General features: G+C 32.4%; 1 protein-coding gene across 1 annotated transcript; it reads right to left on the reverse strand.

Moving 5' to 3' along the window:
• Positions 1–883: 883 nt before the first annotated feature.
• LOC145312682 (PDZ and LIM domain protein 1-like) lies at positions 884–18,255 on the reverse strand. Its single transcript, XM_080151942.1, has 11 exons — positions 18,146–18,255; positions 13,643–13,671; positions 10,126–10,162; positions 9,419–9,492; positions 5,611–5,713; positions 4,923–4,970; positions 4,653–4,727; positions 4,168–4,239; positions 3,902–3,943; positions 1,471–1,532; positions 884–1,072 (listed from the first exon to the last, which is right to left on the reverse strand). The coding sequence occupies exons 1-11, from the start codon at positions 18,230–18,232 to the stop codon at positions 1,033–1,035; spliced, it is 669 nt and encodes a 222-aa protein (XP_080008068.1). The 5' UTR covers positions 18,233–18,255; the 3' UTR covers positions 884–1,032.
• Between the last annotated feature and the right edge of the window lie 4,669 nt (positions 18,256–22,924).

A 22,924-nucleotide genomic window follows, 5' to 3' on the forward strand; every position in this document is an offset into this window, starting at 1 on the left:
CCTATAATAAATACGTTACTTGCTTCCTAGACCTTAGGGTATCGCGAGAAAATAGCCTTAAACTAACCCAATACATCTATAAAGCTTCTCTGTAAAGTACAACCCATTCGGACAAGCATTTTCTTAGATCTTTAGCTTCAGGAAAAATAAAATTTTTGAGTGTTTATATTAAATATATCTAGTAAATTAATCCTACAAAGACGAAGTATTACAATGAAAAAAGAGTAGCTTCACTATTAAAAAAATATCATATAATTATTATACGTTTTAACTAAAAAATTAATTAATGATGTACACAACGTATTAAAAAACCTTAATAAAAGAAGCTTTTAGTCAGAACATAAAAGCTTGAGTGCGGGATATTAATCAGTAAATGGTCTCAATACATTTTCTCTACTAACCAATATTCGTTTTTTATATCTCAAACATTTTTGGTTTGCATACCAAGTTTTCTCTAAAAAATACTTCTAAGGACCACATCGATTAGTAACTTGGTTAAACTTCCTAAAAATATCCTAAAACCGGCCTAGGTAAAATGCTAATATTTAAATTAATATAAATTATAACTATTTTGGTATATAGGTAAAACAAGTAGTTTTTTTAAAGCAAGGATTTCCAACGATTATGTTATGTTCATCCATTTATACGACGTAACTACTTTTATCGTTAATTTATGCTTATCATCCAAATCTAATATCCTCATATACTATAATTCGGGCTTCTATGTATGATCACTTTCTTGTTTCACTGCTTGAAAACTATTTTTCAATATTAAGCGACACATAGCCAAATACATTTTTTTAGAATGAAGTAGAGGTAAGACTCTGGGATTATGTAATCTCTACACATAATTGGTTGATTTGAGTTTATTACAATTATCATAGTAACTTGAAAATTTATTTAGAGAATCAAAAATTACAATACATTTGGAATATAATAATAATGATTTAGGTTTTAAAATACAAGGGTGTTTTTAAGCAACAAAAAATATACGAAGATTTAGGGAGTTATTTTTTTCTTCTTGTTAGTTTCTCAGTTTTTCCACCTTCCCTCCATTTCATGACTTATAGTTCTAAAAAAATATGAATTGTATAGATTATTTTATGAGAATTAAAGTAATATTGCATTTTGGTCGGTTTTAAGTTTAGTTATAAGAGTAGTAATTTAAATTTTTAATCATCACTAACGGTGCAGTAATTAGCATTAGAGTAAAACAATAAAGGGGGAAGGGTTTAAATAACCACTCGTAGACCTTGTGCCGACTGTCATTTGGGTCTTTGAATATCAATAGCGTCCTAAATATCAACACAGCCAAGTCTCTACAAAAGAGCAGACGAAAAAGCCCCCCAATACAGGGGATAGGTAGATGTCTGGGTTATACAATAAATTAACATTAGAAAAAAAAATACTTTTAAAAATTAAAAATCTTGTAAGCTTCGCTACTTGTGTCTATTGATATCCTTGTATTACCTAAGAAGAGATGGCTGAACATTTTTGACTGGCCTACAGCTGCCAACAGTCTTACATCCAATCTAAAAAAATGGATGTAGATTATATTTGGATATTATGACAGGGGAAAAATCATTTATAATAATTTAAAAGAGTACATGATCCAAGATCCAAGTAATAATAAATCAATTTCTACAAAATTTTCTAATAAGCTTTAGTTTTTTTGTATCAAACATTTTTCTTAAGTCAAACTGCTCTTAATTAATCAGAAAATATTTGGATATGAATTTTATGTGCTCTATTAAAGTAAAACTTTCAGCGGGCTAATATAACAATTCCCTCCTTTCATCCCCTTTATACCTTCCCCTCTCCTACTGGATGAACGAACTGATCAATAAATGAGTTAAATTTTTAGCAACATAAGTCGACCTCATAATATCCACGTATATTCTATATCCATTAAAAAATACTAGCCATTTTTGGACAGGGCACACCAAAAAAAAAAAAAAAAAAAAAAAATAAACTTGGAAAAATAATTTATTGGAAAAACATTAACTTATAAAGATTTAGAGCTAAAACCTTGTTTAGTACGTACTATGTACTGATTTTTCTCTTAAGATAAATGATAAAAAATGTAAAAGGCAAATAATGTTAATATTACTGATAAGTATGTTGTCCATATTGATATGATTTTCACATACATATTCTTCTTTTCATATTATTATTATCATTTCCTATCACGCATAGTTAGTTTACAGATTATAATTATATGTGACAAACATAGCGGCTGCGCCTCATTTTTTTGATAGAAAATTAATGTATAATTGATATTTTTGGTAGATTTTCTCAAACTAAGGCTTTTTCTCATATAAATCGTAATTTTTTGATCTGCTATTCAAGATAGATGGCTGGTTTTTTTTAAGCGAAGCTTTTCTATAATTAGGGTCGGTCCGCCCGTCTGAGACGGATATCTTTTATCGTTAATTTAGGCATGTTAGAATTGTCCTATCAATTTCAAACTTTGCATCGTGATTCCTGTAGTAGTTAGGTACGATTTAGAAAGCGTAGCAACTCTATAATCATTACCAGAATGTCTGTATGTTCATTTTGAACATTAAACGTTGATTTTTCTACTTTTTTAACAACAAATTTTTATGTGATCTAATTATCCGATTGATTTGATTTTTGGTATATTGATTCCTGGGACAACAAAGTACAATAATATAAGCGAAGCAACTCTATAATCCAGTCCTAAAATATAATTATGTCCATAAACATTATCCTGTATCAAGCAGTTTTTCAACAAATTTACTTATAATTTTGCTTCGACTCTTATACATTTATATTCTGATTATTGAGTTCTGACACTATACAAGTGTCAATGTCCGTTTGTCCTACTGTTTCAGTGCTTCGCTTTTATGGATGTTGTCATCCTTGTTTTAAAGATATTCTCTACCAATGCGCATCTTGTTTATAATGTGCTTTGTCCGGTTGTTTGTCAGTCATGCTACAAAATATAAATATTAAAAAAAATACATTCGAAAGGTTTCGTGATTTTTATTCAATGGATCTATTCTTAAAAAAAAACAAATGCAGTCTAAATTTCGTCATTGTTCGTATTTCCATCTATGTTGTTTTGTGCTTCGCTACTTATAGATGTTGTCATCCTTGTTTTATATTTCTGATCTTAAAATAAAACATATATATTGCGTAAAAGTTGAGAAACCAACATACTGGCTGGCTGGTGGCTGCCAATTTACAGATAAAACGTCCGTTGGGAAAACTATTTTATTGCAAATTGAAATCATTTCTTTTTCTAGTTGTGTACAACTATTTTCATTTTTTAAATTTCAGATTGATATTGGTTCAGAGTGACGAACCTCAAACTGTCCCAGTCTTGAGCAAGACGATTCCTGTGACGGCATATAAAAAAGGAAGGGGGGAAGAAAATCTCTTCCCCTTTCTTCCATCTCTTTGAAGAGATTTTCTTCCCCCTTCCCTTTTTCTTTCCCGAAATGTATATGACGTAACTGGATTCGTCTTGCTCAAAACTGGGACAGTTTGGGGTTCGTCTTCAGAGTCGTTTGAGACTTCAGGTATCTAAATACAACATTGTGATGGAACCTGCAGGGTTGGAGCACTCTGCAGGATCTAGTAATATGTTTAAATAGATTTAATTTAAGCACTAACTTTTGGTTCCAGGACAAACGCAGGAGTCCCAAACGTCGGAGTGGACAAACGCAGGAGTGTTAAAATATCAATTTAATTAAGTACACATATACAGATTAGGTTAGGTTAAGATATAAATATACAAATAAGCCCCCCGTAGGGGTTATTTAAAAAAACATATAAGATGGTCTAAAATAGGTTAGGTTAGGTCAAGTGTCCACTCCTGCGTTTGTTCATTCCGACGTTTGATACTCCTGCGTTTGTCATAGGACCAAATTTTTACCTTTATTTCTCCATTTACTGGTGGCTTTTCATCCAACTTAACCTTTCAAAATAATACATAATATAATCTTAATTTAAATAAAACCTAAAGGTGTTCAAATTGTTTGAAATACTTTATTTTTCAATAGATATTCTTCCCAACCCCTACCTAGATTTGTTCTTTGATTCTTTTGATATCATTAAGCAAAACTCTACTATGATAAAGTATTTGGTATTCTAAAGGGAGAAAACTAAAGTTTTTACATATGTAATTAATAAATAAATTACCGGAATACCCGACATACATTGTACCATCTCCTCAATTGTCTCAGAGTTATAACATTCTATAGGACTGTTAAACTAAAAATATAATTAATAAATTTTGAATTGGCATAAATAATTCATTATTAAAGATCTTTACTAAAACAATTAAATAAACAAACAACAGATAATAAAACTTATAGCAAAGCGTCACAAAAATCTTCACTCTTATTAAAATTTTTTACAGGTATATTTTCTAGAGACAAATTTTCCATGGAGAATCTTTTCAAGACGACATTATATACCTACAATATGCACGGCAATTTTATCTATTAAGGTTGTTCCATAACAAACCTTTTTTGTGTGTGTGTGTGTGGGGGGGGGGGCTTTATTGGGGGATAAAGGTAATTTTTTAAAAATTTATTATTGTAATTCGAGTTGCTGTTATCTTTGAGATGTAATAGTTTGTGAAGTTGTCAGTACCTCTTTATTTTCCGTGCATATATGAGTACCTGTTTATTTTCCAAATAGAAGGGTTTGCCAACGGTTGTGAATTTGTCCGGAATCTTACCAGGAAGACCATGGCTCTAAAATTAAAGTTATTTTATCGAATTTTAAAACCATTCATAAAAGGTAAACTAATAAATGAATAAACTTTAAAAATGTAACGAGTTAATGCAAATCCATAGATTATTGGAGGAGGGAGGGAGTACAACAACACCCAATCCCAAAAGAAATCGCTCCTAAAAAAAAATTACCCCCCAAACAAAAAAAAAAATTACCTGCATGGCATCAGCATAATAAGCTGCTCCTGTTTTCTCCTTCTTATTCTAATTGTAAATGAGCAAAAAAATAGTTTAATTTGATATGTACATAGTGGCTTCACCTATTAAGTTCATTTAAATATATATTTATAAAGCTATCCTGAAAAGTAAAATCATTTTTCTAGATATTAGCTTTAGACAAAAAAAGCTTACTGCATTATATTACAGGAATATCAGCGGTACCCTATGTGACTTTAAAGGAGAGTCAGATCAGTTCAGCAGTTATTGTGGTACTCACAGACAAAAATCTTGCCCTTTTTACACAAGGATTTAGCATAGTCAAGTCATCGACTTTAATATTCAACATAAAAAAATACGTTTTAAAAACAAACACAGCTGCAAAAGACCTTAAATTTGAAATGAAATTGTATGATATGCCATAAAATCATTATGAAAATTATGATTATCTAAAGAATCGGATTTATTAATACTTGGATCTTACATTAGAGTATCATGTACTCTAATAAACTTGTAGCTGGCTAAAATCCGCTCCATCCAACCCCCAGTCCATCCTGGATGAGTTAATGACCAATAAGGTACGTCCAATTCCATGTTAAAACCTAAACGGACGACGATTTTTCCCTTGTCATAATATCCACGTTTATCCTATACCTATTTCAAAAGCATAAAAAACAAATTTGCTTACCTTAGCATGTAAGTAATCATCATTCTTAGACTTAATTCTATCAAATGAAGGAACTATTTTTTCTCCGCGCTCAATAACAATATCCAGAAAATTTCCACAGTTTCTGAAAAAAATAAACATAAAGTTAATTGTTAATGATCCAATTCCTTATTCACCTGGCATTCTTGAAACCTGGAGGAGGGAATTCCTTGAAGAACTGAGTAAAAAGAATTTTTCATCTTTCAGTGAAGCCTCTACTGAGGCCCAATTCAAAGATAAATGGAGAACCATTGTGCGTGGCCTATGCTCTGGAAAGAAGAGATAAATGGCGATGATGATGATTCTGAATTTAAACCATTTTAGTATCTAAAATACAAAGTAGCCTGATGTCTTTCCGTCAGTCTGTCTGAAACTTAAGATCTTGGTAACCACTGAACCGATTGGATTCTACTCTTTAGGGAATGTATCTACTGGTCCTGTGGTGGTTTTAAGCTATGGAGATGAGACACCCTCAACCCCCTAAAAAAACTAAATATTTCCCTGCATTTTTTAAGTAAGTACCTAAATTTTTTTTAGGCACAATCATTTTTCTTCTTTTTTAGGTTCCTAATTTTTTTTATTACCTCTTTGGGCGAAGCCGCCAGTTCACTATATGAAGTATATTTGAGTTTGCCAACAAAGTATTTTATTTAATTTTAAAATCAATAATCTAGCAAATTATTATTTTGTAAATATAAATTAATCTTGCAATATCCCTTTTTCTAATTATCAAAAGAATATGGAAATTAAAGGTAAGGGAGGCAACAACGTCCAGATTTTCCCAATCGCTTCCCTTAGATGAACGAACTGACCAATAGTGCTGTCCATGTTAGCAACCTATATTGATTATAAATTTCCCTATATTCTATATCTATTAATGGGGGAGGGGGATATAGTTCAAGTTAAGAAAACATAAATTTTTTAGCCAGGTAAAATGGGTATATCATATTATCCCCCTGTTTTTAGTCTCAACGCAGAAAATATTTCTATGTAAAATTTTCACTTTGCCTTTAAATGGACCTCTCCCGTTTTATCTTACTTTATCTCTCTTGGCAAATTAGCCAATGGAAGAGGGTATGGTTATATGAGTGGTCTAAAAAGTATGGGAGAGATTGTACAACTTATTTTCCCACTTACTTAATCTATAATGTGTAGGTAGATTTATTATAACAGAAAATATATTTCTAGAATCACTATAGAATGATCCATAGGGTTAAAATATCAATATACTTCTCCTTGCAATGAATTTTATAAATCATTTGACATAAAAATACAGCGGATATTACTCTATAAGTAGAAGTATCGCTCACTACTAGCATCTAGTAGCTCTGTATTCGAAGGAGGAGGGTTGGGCAGAAAAATCCCATGACTTATAATTAAATTAAAAAGAAGCTTAAACCACCCAGGGACTTATGTAAAGCTTCACTAAAAAACTCAATAGGTGCAGAAGCTTTTGAAATCTTAGGCTAAAGACATTGATACCTAATAATAGGAACAAGGAAGGGCACGCTATAATGTAGTGCATGGCTGTAGCTTATAACTCTAATTTTAGTTTCATATTTATATGATAAAAGCTTTCTACTGTGTAGGTGGTAACTAAACAATCTTAAAAACAAGCATAAAATCAGTGCAAAAAAGCGAAAAAAAAAGTTATTGGTTGATTATTGAACTATTCTCAGAGCTTTAAGTATTACATTTTTTATACTAATTTTTTGCTAACCAGTCAAAAACAAGTGTGTTGAACAATATTTTTTTGATAGGCATAAACCTGTTTTACTAGCCCTTTAATCAACACAATTAAAAAGTACCTACAACCCGCTTGGGACAAATAAGAATAATAAAAACATATGTTTTATTCAAAATAGATTTTTGAGAGGGATTGTTAGTCTGTATGAATATTTGCTCTTTTGCTTTAAAATTCCACAAACAAACAACTTTCAACAATATAAACAATCATCTTTTATATTTGGCAAAAAATTGTGTATAGGGCTAATTTTCGAAGAAAGAGAAGATATTTAATGATTTAATTTAAGGTATATAATAAGTAGGAGGAATGCCTTGACCCAAACAGGTGCAACTCATTACCATGCACAGTTTAGATCTCCAGACAAAGATTGTGCAATCAAAGAGTTAGTTGTCTGTAGTGTACTGTACCATGAGTCTGGCCTTAAGTTGACAAGTTGACTATTCAGTACAGGTGCAACTCACCTACACGACATTAGCATTAAGGTATATATTATGTGTGTGTTTGATTGGATAAAATAATTGTTAAACAAATAACCTCATATAATTAGTTTTCTCACGATGGGGGGGGGGGAGGGGGATATCTACATTTTTAAAGTTTTTTTTTTTTTTATTGGGGGGGGGGGGTTGGTGGTGAAAGTTTCCAGCCAAACCCTTAAGCTAAGAGCGAATAGCCGTAATTTAAACCATAGTAAACCAGAAGGATTTTTATTGGAAAGCTTTATCCAGACGGACTGATCAATTGACTTCGTTCTTCTTTGTATTATCGACATAGTAAGATGTACATAGATAACAATAAATATAGAAATAAAGACAGATAGATAGATCACTTGAGATAACTACAAGAATATATGGAAATATAGGCACACTGATTGATCTATTTAAATATATGCGTCCATACTATCTAGGGGTACTGTACAAAAGGTGACAGAAAATAGCCTAAAAACATCTCAAATCTTAAATCTAAAAAATCCAAAAGCCTGAAGCTATCCCGGGAAATAAATGAATCTTCCCTAATTAGTTTAGAGGCCATAAAAATATTAAGCTGCAGACAAAAAAAAAACTTATTACTTTATATACTAGGATAAGAATATTTAGCAATCTGTAAGATAGATGGATAGATACTCTAATATGGGGAGAAAGAGAAAATATTTATAAATTCTAAGTACGGACAAAAGAAACAAAAATTCATTGAAGATAAAAGAAAAAGTATATTTTGTTATTCTTGGAATCTATTCTTTGTCAATAGCAAATTAATTGAACAAAATACTGAAAATTATAAGAATGGTAAAGATAAATAATAGCAAAACAAATTCATATTTCAGTGTAAATTTGAAGAATTTTGCTTTTATAGTCACTAATTTCATTATTGGAAAATATATCTATCTATCTCGTTATATATCAGTCCGTCTCTCAAAATTTGCATCAATTCAACCAACAATCTATCCATCTATTCATCTATCCATCTCTTCATCTATTCATCTCTTCATCTATCCATCTCTTCATCTATTCATCTCTTCATCTATCCATCTCTTCATACTTCAATCTTTCCATGAAAATTTACATATATCTATCTATACATATAATCATTTATCTATCCATTTATCTATTTATTCTTCTAGTCATATATCTATCTATCCATTTATCCATCTATCCATTATATCCTTTTACATGTACATCTATCCTTATATCCGTCTATCCATATATCCATTTATCTATATTTCCATTTATCCATATTTCCATTTTATTTTTCCATCTATCCATCTATCTATTTATCCATTTATCCATCTATCTATCTATCCATCTATCCATTATAGCCTTTTACATGTACATCTATCCTTATATCCGTCTATCCATATATCCTTCTAGTCATATATCTATCTTCAATCAATCCTTCTCTCCATCTATCCATTAATATACTTATCTTTCAATGAATTTGCCCATCCATTCTTCTAGTTGAATATCTATCTATCCATCAATCCACCTCTCTATCTATCATCTATCCAAATTCCATTAATATATGTATGGTATATACATATATACTTACTTAATTAGCCTGGCACATTCTTGATGAGACAAACCCAACACTGAACTTCCATTAACAGAACATAGAAAATCCATCTAAAATGGAAAACATGTTTACTATACATAATTATATGTAATTATATGTGGGTTAAGTAATATTAAATATTGTGCACTTTGTCCCTATTAATAAACTATGGTTTATCATATGCATATAATTTTACTTAAAATTATCATTAAAAAAAAATTCAAAGAATCCCTTTGATTTGATTTTGTAAACTATGGGTGTAAAAAACATAACCTATATCAAATATCTCAAAAACATCAAATAAATCTAATAGAGAAAAAGAGAAATAACGCGCTATATACCCTAGAGTGTGAAGCTAAGCTTTATTAAACAAGATTTTCGTGTTATAAATGTATTTAAAAACTTCTTGAAATCTATTATGACAAAAGATTTATTGTGATATATTGTTATAATCCATGCATGGGAAAATTTATTTACAGTTTAGTTATAAAAAAAATCAAGGCAGTTTCCCTTAAAGTGACTAGTCGAGCACCCAACCCCTCCCTTTTTATAATAGATTAAAAAAGGAAAAAGATAGTTTATAATTTGCTTAGGTTAGAATACAATTAGGCAGGGTTAGTGCCCCACTAAGGGGAACTTAGAGAGGGGTTCAATGCTCGATCATCACGGTGAAGGAAAACACCTAACTATGTTAATGTTATTACCTTTCTTAATCCCGCCTGGTCCGCCAAGGATTCTTCTCTGTATATGTTAATTATATTATATTACACACAGACTTAATTAATATGTATGCTGCACTTTTTACCAGCCAGGACATTCTACATCTTACTTACGACGGTTTGTCCGTCAACATATATTAAGCAACACCATGATTCAAAATGACTGCATGTCCGATAGTTGTTTGTCTGTCTGTCAGCTTCGTTTAGAGGAAAACGTCACTTTCTCTACTGCTATTCAGGATAATTGATTGAGTTTTTTTTTGTGATTCCCCAATATATTTTTTTCCAGTGTATGATTTACTTGATTAGTTGGTATATCAGTCATACTACAAAAAAATATTAAAACATATATAAAACTAATTTAAAAGATTAATGATTTTCTTGTTTCTATTAATTTGTTTTATTAACACAGCGATTTAGTGTCCATCTATGATTTGTTGTGCTTTGCAACTTATAGATGTTGTCATCCTTGTTTTATTTTCTTCGTTTTATGCTCAATGTTTTGTTTACCTTTTCCACGCATGTGTAATTTTATTAGACGTTTATTCTATGTTCTAACCTTTGTTTTTGGACACATTCGATCTAGTTAAGAATTTAATTATATGCATAATTAATTTAGAATCTAAAAATTACTTCGAACGTAAAATTTACAAAGAAAAGGACAATAAACTATGTTTTTCTCTCTCTCCGTTTATGATAATTTATCATGTCTAAAGGTGAATATATACTGTTTTATTTTAAATTTTTTTTGGGGGGGGGAGGATTTTTCATTTTTTGGGGGGTTGGGGGTGTCCCACCCCCAAGAAAATAGTTATAAACCTTCCCGGGACCTATGAGAAGCTACCCTGTAAAGGAGAACCCGATCGGTTCAGCGGTTAGTGAGATCCTTCGCTACAAACAAACAGACAGACATCGTTCTACTTTGTATTATAGATATAAAATTAGTAAACATTTTCATTTTAAGTTTAGAATTAATAAATTGGGATTTTTTTTATTTTGAAACTCTCCCATTCACCTTATATTCCAGATGCGCTATTCATGTGTTTTTATTACGTCATAGTTATTTTTTGCCCTACCAATCTAAAGGCCCACAAAAAATAGAAAATTAGAATATGTCAAATCATTGGAAAACTGTTTTTCCTATTTTGTTTTGCTTTGAAGGTTAAATATACAAGCAGATCTAATACAAAAAGGAGATAGCATTTAGAATCAATAACATACTTTAAAAATTTCGATAAGATAAGAATGTTTAACTTTAGAAAAATATTACAAAGTTAATGAGTTATGGATAAAAGTAAATGAAGATAATTTGAAAAATACAGAGTACTCAACAGATTAATCAAAACCATCTTATTAGATAATTATTATTTAAGACTTGTTCTAATACTAATGACCAACAATATCATAGAAAATAAATATGATAAAAATGATGATGCTATCTCTATAGATAATTCATCTATTTACTTCTATACAAAAGTTAAATGTCAAAATTTAAGTTTAAACTAGGACCGGATACTATGTTTACTATAGATCTATGTATATGGAAAGACATAAATTTTAAAAATATTGCTGTGAAAAAGAACTTTCCATCAAACAATAAAAAACTAATATTTCTAACATAAAAGTAAGAGGATGTGTGTCTGTCTGTAGCTTATGACCTCTCTAACAGCTATACTGATATACATAGATCTCCTTTTAGTAGGTCTAGGGAATATTAAGAACCTAGTAAAAGTGTCTGACTCTGATTATGACGTAAAAAACTAGCCAATGAGAGGCCAGTATACACTGTAATTGACTAATGGTAAAATTTATAGTGTCCTCTCATTGGCTAATTTTTTTACGTCATAATCAGTGTCAGACACTTTTACTAGGTTCGAATATTTATACCTATTTTGGGGAAGGAAAAAGAAATCGCTTGGAAAAATTGGAAAACTTGTGGGTCGACAGTTATCCCCCCCCCTTCCCCCCACTTTCCTATAGTGCCTCTTGAGGACTCTATGGGCGTAGCAACTAGTCAAATAATCATAATTTTGAAACAATTTTCAGGCAATAAAATGTAAGTGGTTAAATTCATTAGTTGACAACATCTATTTAGATCAAATCGACATCAATTTTCAAGAACATTTCGTATGCACTGGTATCCTCTAGTTAATACATAACTTTTACCATTCACTTTTGATGATCTTTAAATTCAGAATGTAAAATCAGCAAAAATTTGAAAAATAATCATTTCATGAATTGTAATTAAACTCGGAGAACTTCAGGACATAAGGAGGTGTTAACCCCCACTCCCCAACCCCTATTTTTGGAAATAGGTCACCCTTTTCCAAACCTTTGAATTCAAACCCTTCATGTGGGTTAAGACATTCCCCATACTCTGTCTTTTAATGTCACGCAACTGACATAGCAGTAGAAGGAACAATTTTCCCCGTATCCCTGAAAATTGTTGGTTGGTAATTTAGGGTTGGGCCGGATACTTTTTTGGCCGGATACCGGATACCGGATATCCGGCTGATTTCTAATGCCGGATATCCGGTTCCGGTCGGAAATCTGGCCAACGTTCGATATCCGGCAAATTAACGTATATCCGGCCGGATAACCGGATATCCGGCGTCAAAAATCAGCCGGATATCATGTAACCGGATAGTTTAAATATCCAGTATCCGGCCGGATATTGAAAATGACCAGATATCCGGCCGGATAACCGGCCAGACCGGATATCCGGCCCAACCCTAGTTGGTATTGATGACATAATATGCCTGGGGCCACTTCTACAGAATTGAATTACAGATTTCCAAACATATTTCCGCACTCTACAACTCTCAAGGGCGCAATAGCAAGGATTGGAGAAATAAAATTCGTAGAAATATTATCTAATGTCTATTTTTTCCGGGATTTAAAGGGACAAGACAATGGCCGATAAATTTAAGTAAATTCCCCAAAGATGACACAGAAAATTACTCATTCTGTAGATGAAAATTACTGGCAGAAAAGTTTGAACAATCATATTAATGAATGAACTAATCAAAATTCACTGAAGCCCACAAAATTGTAAAGTCAACTAATATGAACACGTTATTATATAACTTTGGAGACTTTGTAATAAACAAACCATTGTTTTCTATCTCTCTGCTACTTTTTACTATCCCCAAGTATTGAAAGCAAAATAAATTACAAGTAATAAAGATAATTTATATTTAGAAGAAACTGCTACCTTGACTTTCACTTAAAGTCAAAATATTACTTCATTACAGTTACTATATCCTTATCTGTGTGTGAAGTATCTTCAAAATTGTAGAGGGGTATCTGACAAAATAACAACCAACTATACTGTAATCATGTCTTTTTGGTGTGTCATAAATACACATAAATTAACACATCTAGTTTGAATATCTTATTTTTTGTTTTATCTTTACGATTTTTTAGCTTATTGTCATCCCTATTAAGTAAAAAAATTATTATTGCAATTTTGTTTGTGTCAAAATTTAATGAACATATTTTCCTGACTGTTCCAATCTTCAAAGTAAGACCCTGAAATATTTAAAAACATCTTATAACATGGTTGATTAACATACTCGTACCTTCATCATCAATATATTTCATCCAATTGCCATAATTCTAGAGAAGGGTGTAATTAGAGAAGCTCTACATAAGCGAAAGGATGGTTTTAGGCTATTTTATTTTTCATTCAAGTTGTAGGGTGATCTTAGTCTTATTTTTTTTGGCCCCCTCCTACCCGCATTATATACATAGTCTTTAGGTGCTAAGGCAGTGGCCGCGTCTACTAATTAAAATAAATTTAGTTTGCACCAATGATATTAATTTTGATTTCATCAATGGATCAAATTCATTTCTGCAGAATACAAACCATAAACAGTAAAGACCAATCATTGCCATTAAATTTTTTAGCGCGTGACAAACATATACCTCACTTAATTGGGAAAAGTCAAATTTAAAATACCCAATTTTTATTTTTTTCTCCAAAATTTTTCAAACTCAAAAGTAATGTCAAAATGTATTAGATAATTTTTAGATTATGTTAAAAGGTAAATATTTACGCGCCCCTCCCACTATCAGAGGTGTCCAATTTGACCGCTGCTTGTGAGGTGTAGGCAAGGCCCAGAAGGGGGCCGGGTGAAATGGTGATAAACTAGGATTAGCGCTGGGTTGTGATTTGATAAGCCGAAGCGTAGCATACTCTACGAAAGGCTTGTCCGTATGCCTCACCACATAAATACCTAGGTAAGGGACCAGTCGATAATGATCCTTCATTAATCCTCTGGCGACTCTTAAACCTAACAGGGTCAGAGCTGTCTACTATCAGAATACCTGTCCTTGCCCCACTCATCTTAATTCAGTCTGCCAAGCACATCTTATATGTGATACACTATTTCTTTGAGGCTTTATTGATGACTGGGCTCAGGGAATACCACAGGATGTCTGACTTAAATTAAAGGGGCAATAACAAGGTAAGGGACCAGTCATCCTCTGGCGACCCTTGTACCTAACAGTGTTAATAAAACTGTCCATGCCCCTCCCTTACTTATTCATTCTGCTAATCACATCTTAAATGTGATCCATTATTATTTTAGAAGACGTAAATTATGACTGAACAAAGGGAATGTCACAGTATGTAAAAATCTTTTCTTATAACCAATTTAATTTTGATATGATATTCTTTAATATATGTGTACATAAATAATTTTTATCCATTTTTTTTTTGAATATTGTGAATGACTTTTAAAATAATATTGATAAACTTTAAATGTAATTTTTGTATGTAAATGATAAAGACAAATAAAGAATCAAATAATAATAATAATAATAATATTTACTGCTGAATAATAGTATGAATATATATTCTTTGGTTGCAATGCTACTCTAAGAAAATTCCTCTTTTTGAAAAAAAAAACATTTTAAAATAAGACTAAAAATTATAAATTTCAATAGCTTAATAGATTTACTTAGTTGAGGGAAGAAGTTAAATTGAGAAAACACTGAAAAAACAAGGATGACAACATCCATAAAAGCGAAGCACTGAAACGGTAGGACAAACGGACATTAACACTAGTATAGTGTTAGAACTTAACCCTTAACGGTCGGGGGGGGGGGGGGCGTTGAACGCCCCCCCATCCGGTTTTTTCTATCTCATTTTCTGTGTGTGAAAAATAAAGAGCCCAAACTGCTTGACTTTTTAAGTATGGGTATGACACATAACTGAGAGTTGGAATTTTTTGAATATCTCCATCCTGGCGGGCACAGGATGCCAGTAAACCTGGCAGGGTCATCCAGGTAAAGAGCAAAAATATTTTTTTGACTAAAACAAAGCATTTTATCATACCAAAATACTAAAAAATCCTCTAGTAGTACATCCTTATATGAAATACAGGTGTTCAAGTCACTTTCAGGTTCCAGGTATGATCCTGCAGGTCCTGATCCTCCAGGTCTCCAGAAATCTTTAAAAGGCTCCTGTGGCCGCAATTTTTGACTTAGAGACTTCAAATTTTAAACTTAAGCTTTTCTTACATGTCTACATAACGTATTGAAATTTCATGAAGATCCGCCGCCGTTTTCCCGCCAACCGCCGACTGCGGCGGCTGGCAGCTGCCAAGTACAGCTGCGGCCGCTGAAATTTATATTTTGATATTTCTAATGTAAAATTTACATAAAGATAAACATTTTCTGGGAAAAAATTTTTCTTCTAGCTTCAAAAATAAGAAAATTATAGCCGTTTGAAATTTTTAAATAAAAAAGACCTAAAAACAAAGGTTGTTAAATAAAAGGGTGAAGGAAGCGAAAATTGACTTAGACTCTTAAAAGGTCGGAAATTCACTATAAAACAGGGGACTTGCACAAAAAAATTTAGCCCTCTAGCTTTAATAGGAACTGAGATAATTAGGGGGGGGGGCGTTGAACGCCCCCCCCCCCCCCGACCGATTAAGGTGCGGCAAGGGGCCCGACTGTAAAGGGTTAATAATTATCATAATATAAATTTATAAGAGTCAAAGCAAAATTGTAAGTAAATTTGTTGTAAAACTGCTTCATACAGGATAATTTTTATGGACATACCTACATTTTTAGGACTTGATTATAGAGTTGCTTCGCTTATTACATTATACTTTGTTGTACCAGGAATCAATATACCAAAAATCAGATCAATCCGATGATTTGATCACATAAAAATTTGTTGTTAAAAAAGTAAAAAACTCAACATGTTTAAAATGGACGTACGGACATTTTGGTAATGATTATAGAGTTGCTACGCTTTCTAAATCGTACCTAACTACTAAAGGAATCACCATGCAAAATTTGAAATCGATAGGACAATTCTAACATGCCTAAATTAACGGAAAAAGCTATCCGTTACGGACGGACGGACGTACGGACGGACGGACGGACGGACGGACGTACGGACGGACCGACCCTAATTATAGAAAAGCTTCGCTTTTAAAAATAGCATCTATAATACAAAGTAGAACGATGTCTGTCTGTCTGTTTGTTTGTGTGTTTGTTTGTCTGTTTGTAGCGAAGGATCTCGCTAACCGCTGAACCGATCGAGTTCTCCTTTACAGGGTAGCTTATCATGGGTCCCGGGAAGGTTTATAACTATTTATCCCCCCCAAATTTTTTTAAAAATCTAAAATACGAAAAATTGGTTTGATCAAACCTCTTGGGGCAAAGCCCCTAGAGGCTAGGGGCGTAGCCGCTAGTATTTATTAAAGAAGTGAGGTTCTTTGACTGTTGCGAAGGATCTCGATAACCGCTGGACCAATGTGGTTCTCCTTCACAAAGCAGCTTCTCAAAGGTCATATGAATGTTTATAACTATTTTGGGGGAAGGTACTCCTTAGAGAAATCGCCCCTAGAAAAAAATGTCTGCCTCCCCATGGCTTTATTACTTGTTTTTAAAAGATAACAAGGATAACATCCATAAAAGCGAAGCACTGAAACGGTAGGACAAACGGACATTAACACTTTTATAGTGTCAGAACTGAATAATCAGAATAATCAGAGTCGAAGCAAAATTGTAAGTAAATTTGTTGAAAAACTGCTTTATACAGGATAATGTTTATGGACATACTGACATTTTTAGGACTTGATTATAGAGTTGCTTCGCTTATAACATTATACTTTGTTGTCCCAGGAATCAATATACCAAAAATCAGATCAATCGGATGATTAGATCACCAAAAAATTTGTTGTCAAAAAAGTAAAAAAATCAACATATTTAAAATGGACGTACGGACATTTTGGTAATGATTAAAGAGTTGCTACGCTTTCTAAATCGTACCTAACTATTAAAGGAATCACCATGCAAAATTTGAAATCGATAGGACAATTCTAACATGCCTAAATTAACAAAAAAAGCTATCCGTTACGGACGGACGGACGGGCCGACCCTAATTATAGAAAAGCTTCGCTTTTAAAAATGAACAGGTGTCAACAACCACCATTTCCCAACCGGTAATTATTCTCTAGGTTGCTCTGGTGATTATGAACATGATTATAATTAATCTATTTTGGTAAAAGATGTTATCATTGGTTAATAATATTATTCTAGTTATGTTCACTTCATTATGGTTGTATAACTGTTACTGTCATATCAGATTCCAATTAGAATAAATACACCAATTTTACCTTTTCACCCTAGCTAGAAACGATTTCCATATAATAACAGAGATAATTAAGTCCATTTACACTTGCTACTGTGCCCATAGCACCTATGTGATTTAAATTCGAACGAGGAATAGCCTGAAACCATCCCAACAATTAAATCTCAAATAAAGTGTCCTAAAACCATCGCGGAACATAATGTCGTCATTTTAGGTTTTTTTTCTTGCAGATCATTTATTGGTCAGTTTGTTCATTCAGTACGAAGGGTGGATCGTTATTTTAGCACGCTACAAGTTTCACTTTATTTGAATACATAATAATATAGCGTAAGATTAAAGAAATAATAAATCCATTATTTTTAGCTTAAAACTTATTTCCCAAACTAATGTTACCTGATCTTTGCCTCCCGCAAGAGAGAACCCCCAGGGGACATTCGCTCCCCTTCTCTGCAGTTTCATGGTCAACATTTCTTTGGTCATTTTGGTAATCTATACAATATTCTAGGTAAGATCGGCTATTTGGTCTATTGTGCACTATATAGCAAGGCTCGGCAGCCGCGCGTCACCCGCATGTAAGCCTCAGTAAAATCGTCATATTATAGCTTTAAAATTTAAAGGACGTCTAAACCAGTAACTAAATAGAATATACATCTTTTAGAATTTTTGTTTTTGCGCACAAGCAAGTTAAATTTGTGGCTGAGGTGCGGCTGCCGAGCCCTGCTGAAAAGTCAATTTTTGCACTTTTCATTCCTTCAACTTCTAAAAGCTGGGAGGAAAGGGACATGGGACTGTAAAACCCAAAGTATCTTCTCAAAGGTTAGCGCAAGAACTTTGAGTACTTTTATCAAATCTTAATTGGTTAATTTAAAATAGCATTGTCCAAACTTTTCAACTAATAAAATAGAATGGGGATAATAGGACATAAATTTCTTTTCCATGAAATTGTTTCTATACATGTTTAAAATAACACTATTATTGAGAAAACTATTTAAACTTCATCCATAAAATAAAACATTTTTCATAAAACTTTATTTTAATCATAATAATTCTCGGTATAAATATTATGCAAGGGCGACAACGTGCAATAGCAGCAGATCCTTATGAAATTATGAGATAAACAGAGATGGGTTTTTGAAAGATGAATGCCGCGTTTTTCAACATTTTTTACGCTATGAATAACAAGCGCGGCATTCGCGAAATCTAAACAGAGTATACAACTATTTATTTAATTATTTCGCTTTTGTTGGTACAGCCTTTATAAAAGAAAAACAAATTATCTTAAATCCATTTTTGCTGCATATTAATTAATATATCTTTTTAGAGCTATATTAGACATTATACAAATGGGTAAAATAATAACTTTAAAATTTTGAATACCTAAGTTGTATACTCTGTTTAGATTTCGCGAATGCCGCGCTTGTTATTCATAGCGTAAAAAATGTCGAAAAAACGCGGGATTATCTTTTAAGAACCCATCTCAGAAGGACGATGGCATTATGAGAAAGAGAAACATGTAAATCTGGTAATCAAGAGGGAAAAATGAATATAGAGAAAAGTATAATGAAGCGAGGACCAAATAAAGTAATCACTTATAGAATATCCCCGCTAATAATAAAATTTACTTCTAAACATCAATTTTTCACTTTTCCTTCAGGAGAGAGAAAATATTCCATGATAAATTATTTTCAAAATGAGGAAAAAACAAAATATCAAATATGGAAAAAGTACATATGTTGAATATTAATATTGAAAGGTGAGTTACTAACTTACTATGCTTTTACTATTTCTATCACAACAACACAACATTCCTTTAAAGGTCCCTTTCGCTTTCCACTTTTGCTTGCAAGAAATTATAATGGCCCCCTAGTATTGCCTATGCAGGTGGGCATTCACTTTCGCAAATGTTTCACAATATCATAAACGCATGTTATATTATAATCAGGGAGGGAGACGACATTGGGTTCTATACAACACTAGTCCCCAAAGTTTTTTTAAATAATATTTTCTTATAATTCCTGTGTTATAGCAGCATATAAAAACTGTACTTCCTCTTAACTTCAATCTCGCTGTTAACCATACTAACTTATTCATTGGCTATTGTGACTTTTTGCGCATAACAAAATCCTGTGCGGTTGTTTGATTATATGTGGATGCGAAGGCACACTACCTATGCAATGCCCCAAACAAGCACACACACACACACACACTCACACACACACACACACACACACACACACAGACACACACATGAACACACACAAAAATGCCTTTCTTGCAATACTTCCTTGCAAAACCGCAAAAATAATAATATCACTTGGATGAACGAACTGAAGAATAAACTTGTTATAAAAAAATGTATGTACATTGTAAAGGTAAAACAGAGTTAATTATGGTTTAGGTTACTAATTGTGAATCTAATATTAAAAAAAACAATAATAATAATTTTTACTGTGTTACATGAACATTATTGTATTATATTTTGTATTTGTGCTGCGCCCAGCCTCTTCAGGTGGGTTTGCAGCACCCATTTTTACATGTCTAAAGACATTTTAGGAGCTTTCGGAAATATAAAAAAACATTGATATTAATATCACTCTCATTCATATACAGCTTTTATTAATAGCCAGGTGAAGCCATAGTATCTTGAGATAATTGATATGTTATTACTTGGATGTTTCACCAGATTTTCAAGTGGCAAGTATTCACATGTATTATATATCTTTCATTCTAGAGGGATAGTAGTTTCTTTACGGATGCGCATCTAATGGAAAGGAAAACGACCTCAGTCCTAGTAATTGCGAAACATTTTGAACTGTCCTTTTAAATACTGATTACTCAGTCAACAGGTATTACTCCATAAAAGGAGCCAAAAAAATGTAAGAATGTAATTTTTACTGATTTTGACAAAAATATGTTTGTTTCTAAAATACTATTAAATTGTCCCAAATTGTAGACACTGTCCAAAATTATATATATGTGTATGTGGTATATATGATTTAATATGAGAAACGGCCAAGAATTCCAGTCATATCGTTAGTTTCAAAAACTAATTTACGGCTTCAAAATATTAAAATTGGTGCCAAATATTGCTAAATTCCCTCATTTTCATACTGGGGGTTAAACGTGTGAAAGAAAGGGGTTAAATAGGTATTTGATAAATATTGAAATAGCTATACATTTTCATACGGCCAGGATATCGTTGTAAATCACTAATTATCCCTTTCAAAAACTTAGCTAGACCGTTTGATTTTATTGGGCAATTTGAGTTTTTTAAAAAATAGTGGATTTCTCAAATAAAATAGCCTGTTCATATGATCACGGAACCTTCGCATATTTCTAGCAAAAGTTTTTTTTTGTTGGCTTTTGTCTGAAGCTTAACATTAATAAATACATAAATTTTTAAAAGCAAAAAAGAAAGATAAATATACGAATTAAACTATAAGAAGCTACCCTGTAAAGGTCAGCTAGATCAAAACAGACGCACACACGCACATTCAACATTTAAAATTTGTGCCGTGTTGTTATTTTTGTTTTTTTGGTCAGTAGCTTAAGATTAAGAAATATCTGAACTAGTATCCTATTAGTATTACTATTATATAGGTTATTTTTTTCTAAATACTTACTCTTCTTATATTTATTTAAGTCTCGTTGTAAAAGATCCCTCCCCTAATATATGATATGATATGTCATCGGTCAACTTTTGCTAAACGAGGGGGGGGGGGGAGTATAGGTCAAGTGAAAGTTAAATCCTAAAGGGTATTTATATTTCCATCCAAAGTTGCAAGTCAAATATGAATATGAAAGGGGGGGGGGGTTAAAATGTATATTGTCCTTGTTCACGTGACTAAGTTGACCCTTTTATCAATATACCTTGTATATTGGGGAATATTAACAAGGATTAAAACATCCATAAAAACTAGTACTGAAACTTTATGACAAACGGATACAGGAAGCAAATGCCTACATTACCAGAAATGAAAAAAGCTATCCGCTTTCTTACGGATTGACCAGCCCTAATTATAAAAAAGCTATTGTTCTGTAAGATTAAAACGATTTCTGAAACTGTATAACAAACGGATAATAACACTTAAATAGTTTCAGAATAGTCGACAAATAGTCGACGGACAAACTGACCCTAATTATAGAAAATTATTGTTCTGTATGAAGATCTCATATTTCTCATGTGAGTTCAGTTAAGTTGACCCTTCCAGTTTCCCTTCCTTAATCAGGTGACATAAATTTTTCCTCCCCGCCCCCCCCCCCCCCAAAATTATTATTATCCTAGTTTATGGAGCTACTCAACAAGGAGCATGGCTTGAGCAGACAAGAGCTAGAAACCCTGATTTCTGAAGGCATCCAGCTGACAGGAGGGAATGAGTCAGGAGACGAAGATAATGATGGAGCAGGGGAAGGAACTTCGAGTGCTGCTGCTGAGAAAGAGCCTGCTGCTGAGAAAGAGCCTGTATTGCCTTGGTATGACGTAACTTTTCTAGCTGCCCAAGAAAGAGCTGCTGGTAAGAATGATACAAATAACACCTCATCTCATTGAAATTTAAACAACAAATTATTAATATATTAATCAGAAACAACATTTTTATTTCAATTTTTACTAACATGTGTTTTTTTTTGTCAGCAATCGAGGCAGCGAAAAAGTTACAAGAAGAAAGTGCCCGGTTGAACGGGTTTATGGTAGAGCTTCCCTGTCTAAATCACCAGACTGAACTGGCCCTTGGTGATTCCTGCGAAAAGTGTGAGGTAATATAATAATTATTGGGAGTTTGTAGTTGTACTTTGTACTTTGCTTGCTTAATTTAAATTAATAGTAAGGGTTTTGTTGAAATATTTATTTTCATAAATTTAATAGTAAGGGTTTTGGAATATTTGTTTTCATTTGTTTTTGTATGTATCTAGGAGAACAGGGATTACAAAGCAGCAATGGATATACTTAACAAACTAGTGTCCAGGCTGAGAAACAACAAAAGAATTAGAAAGCTGTATAGAAAATACAAGCAAAGAATGTAAGTGTTGTTTATTTATTAGTGTTAATTATTAGTATTTATTTTGAATTTTCTGATTGGGGGGGGGGGGGGGGGGGTGTTCAACTTTTCAACGTAGTTAGATTTATCATTTAATTTTAATTATCTTTTTTTTCAGACTGATAATACCAGTGGA

Source organism: Acartia tonsa, chromosome 2 (assembly GCF_053477335.1).
Source record: "Acartia tonsa isolate MP-2025a chromosome 2, ASM5347733v1, whole genome shotgun sequence".
NCBI lineage: Eukaryota > Metazoa > Arthropoda > Copepoda > Calanoida > Acartiidae > Acartia > Acartia tonsa.

Bases quoted from the DNA above. Each gene is read 5' to 3' on its own strand.
- LOC145312682 (XM_080151942.1), bottom strand. From the start codon at position 18,232: ATGACCAAAGAAATGTTGACCATGAAACTGCAGAGAAGGGGAGCGAAT. The intron at 10,163-13,642 runs GAAAATATGTTC...TAACATATACAG, and splicing joins TTGAAGATTGGAACAGTCAG to AGAAGAATCCTTGGCGGACC. The intron at 9,493-10,125 runs GTAATAACATTA...TTTCCATTTTAG, and splicing joins ACCAGGCGGGATTAAGAAAG to ATGGATTTTCTATGTTCTGT.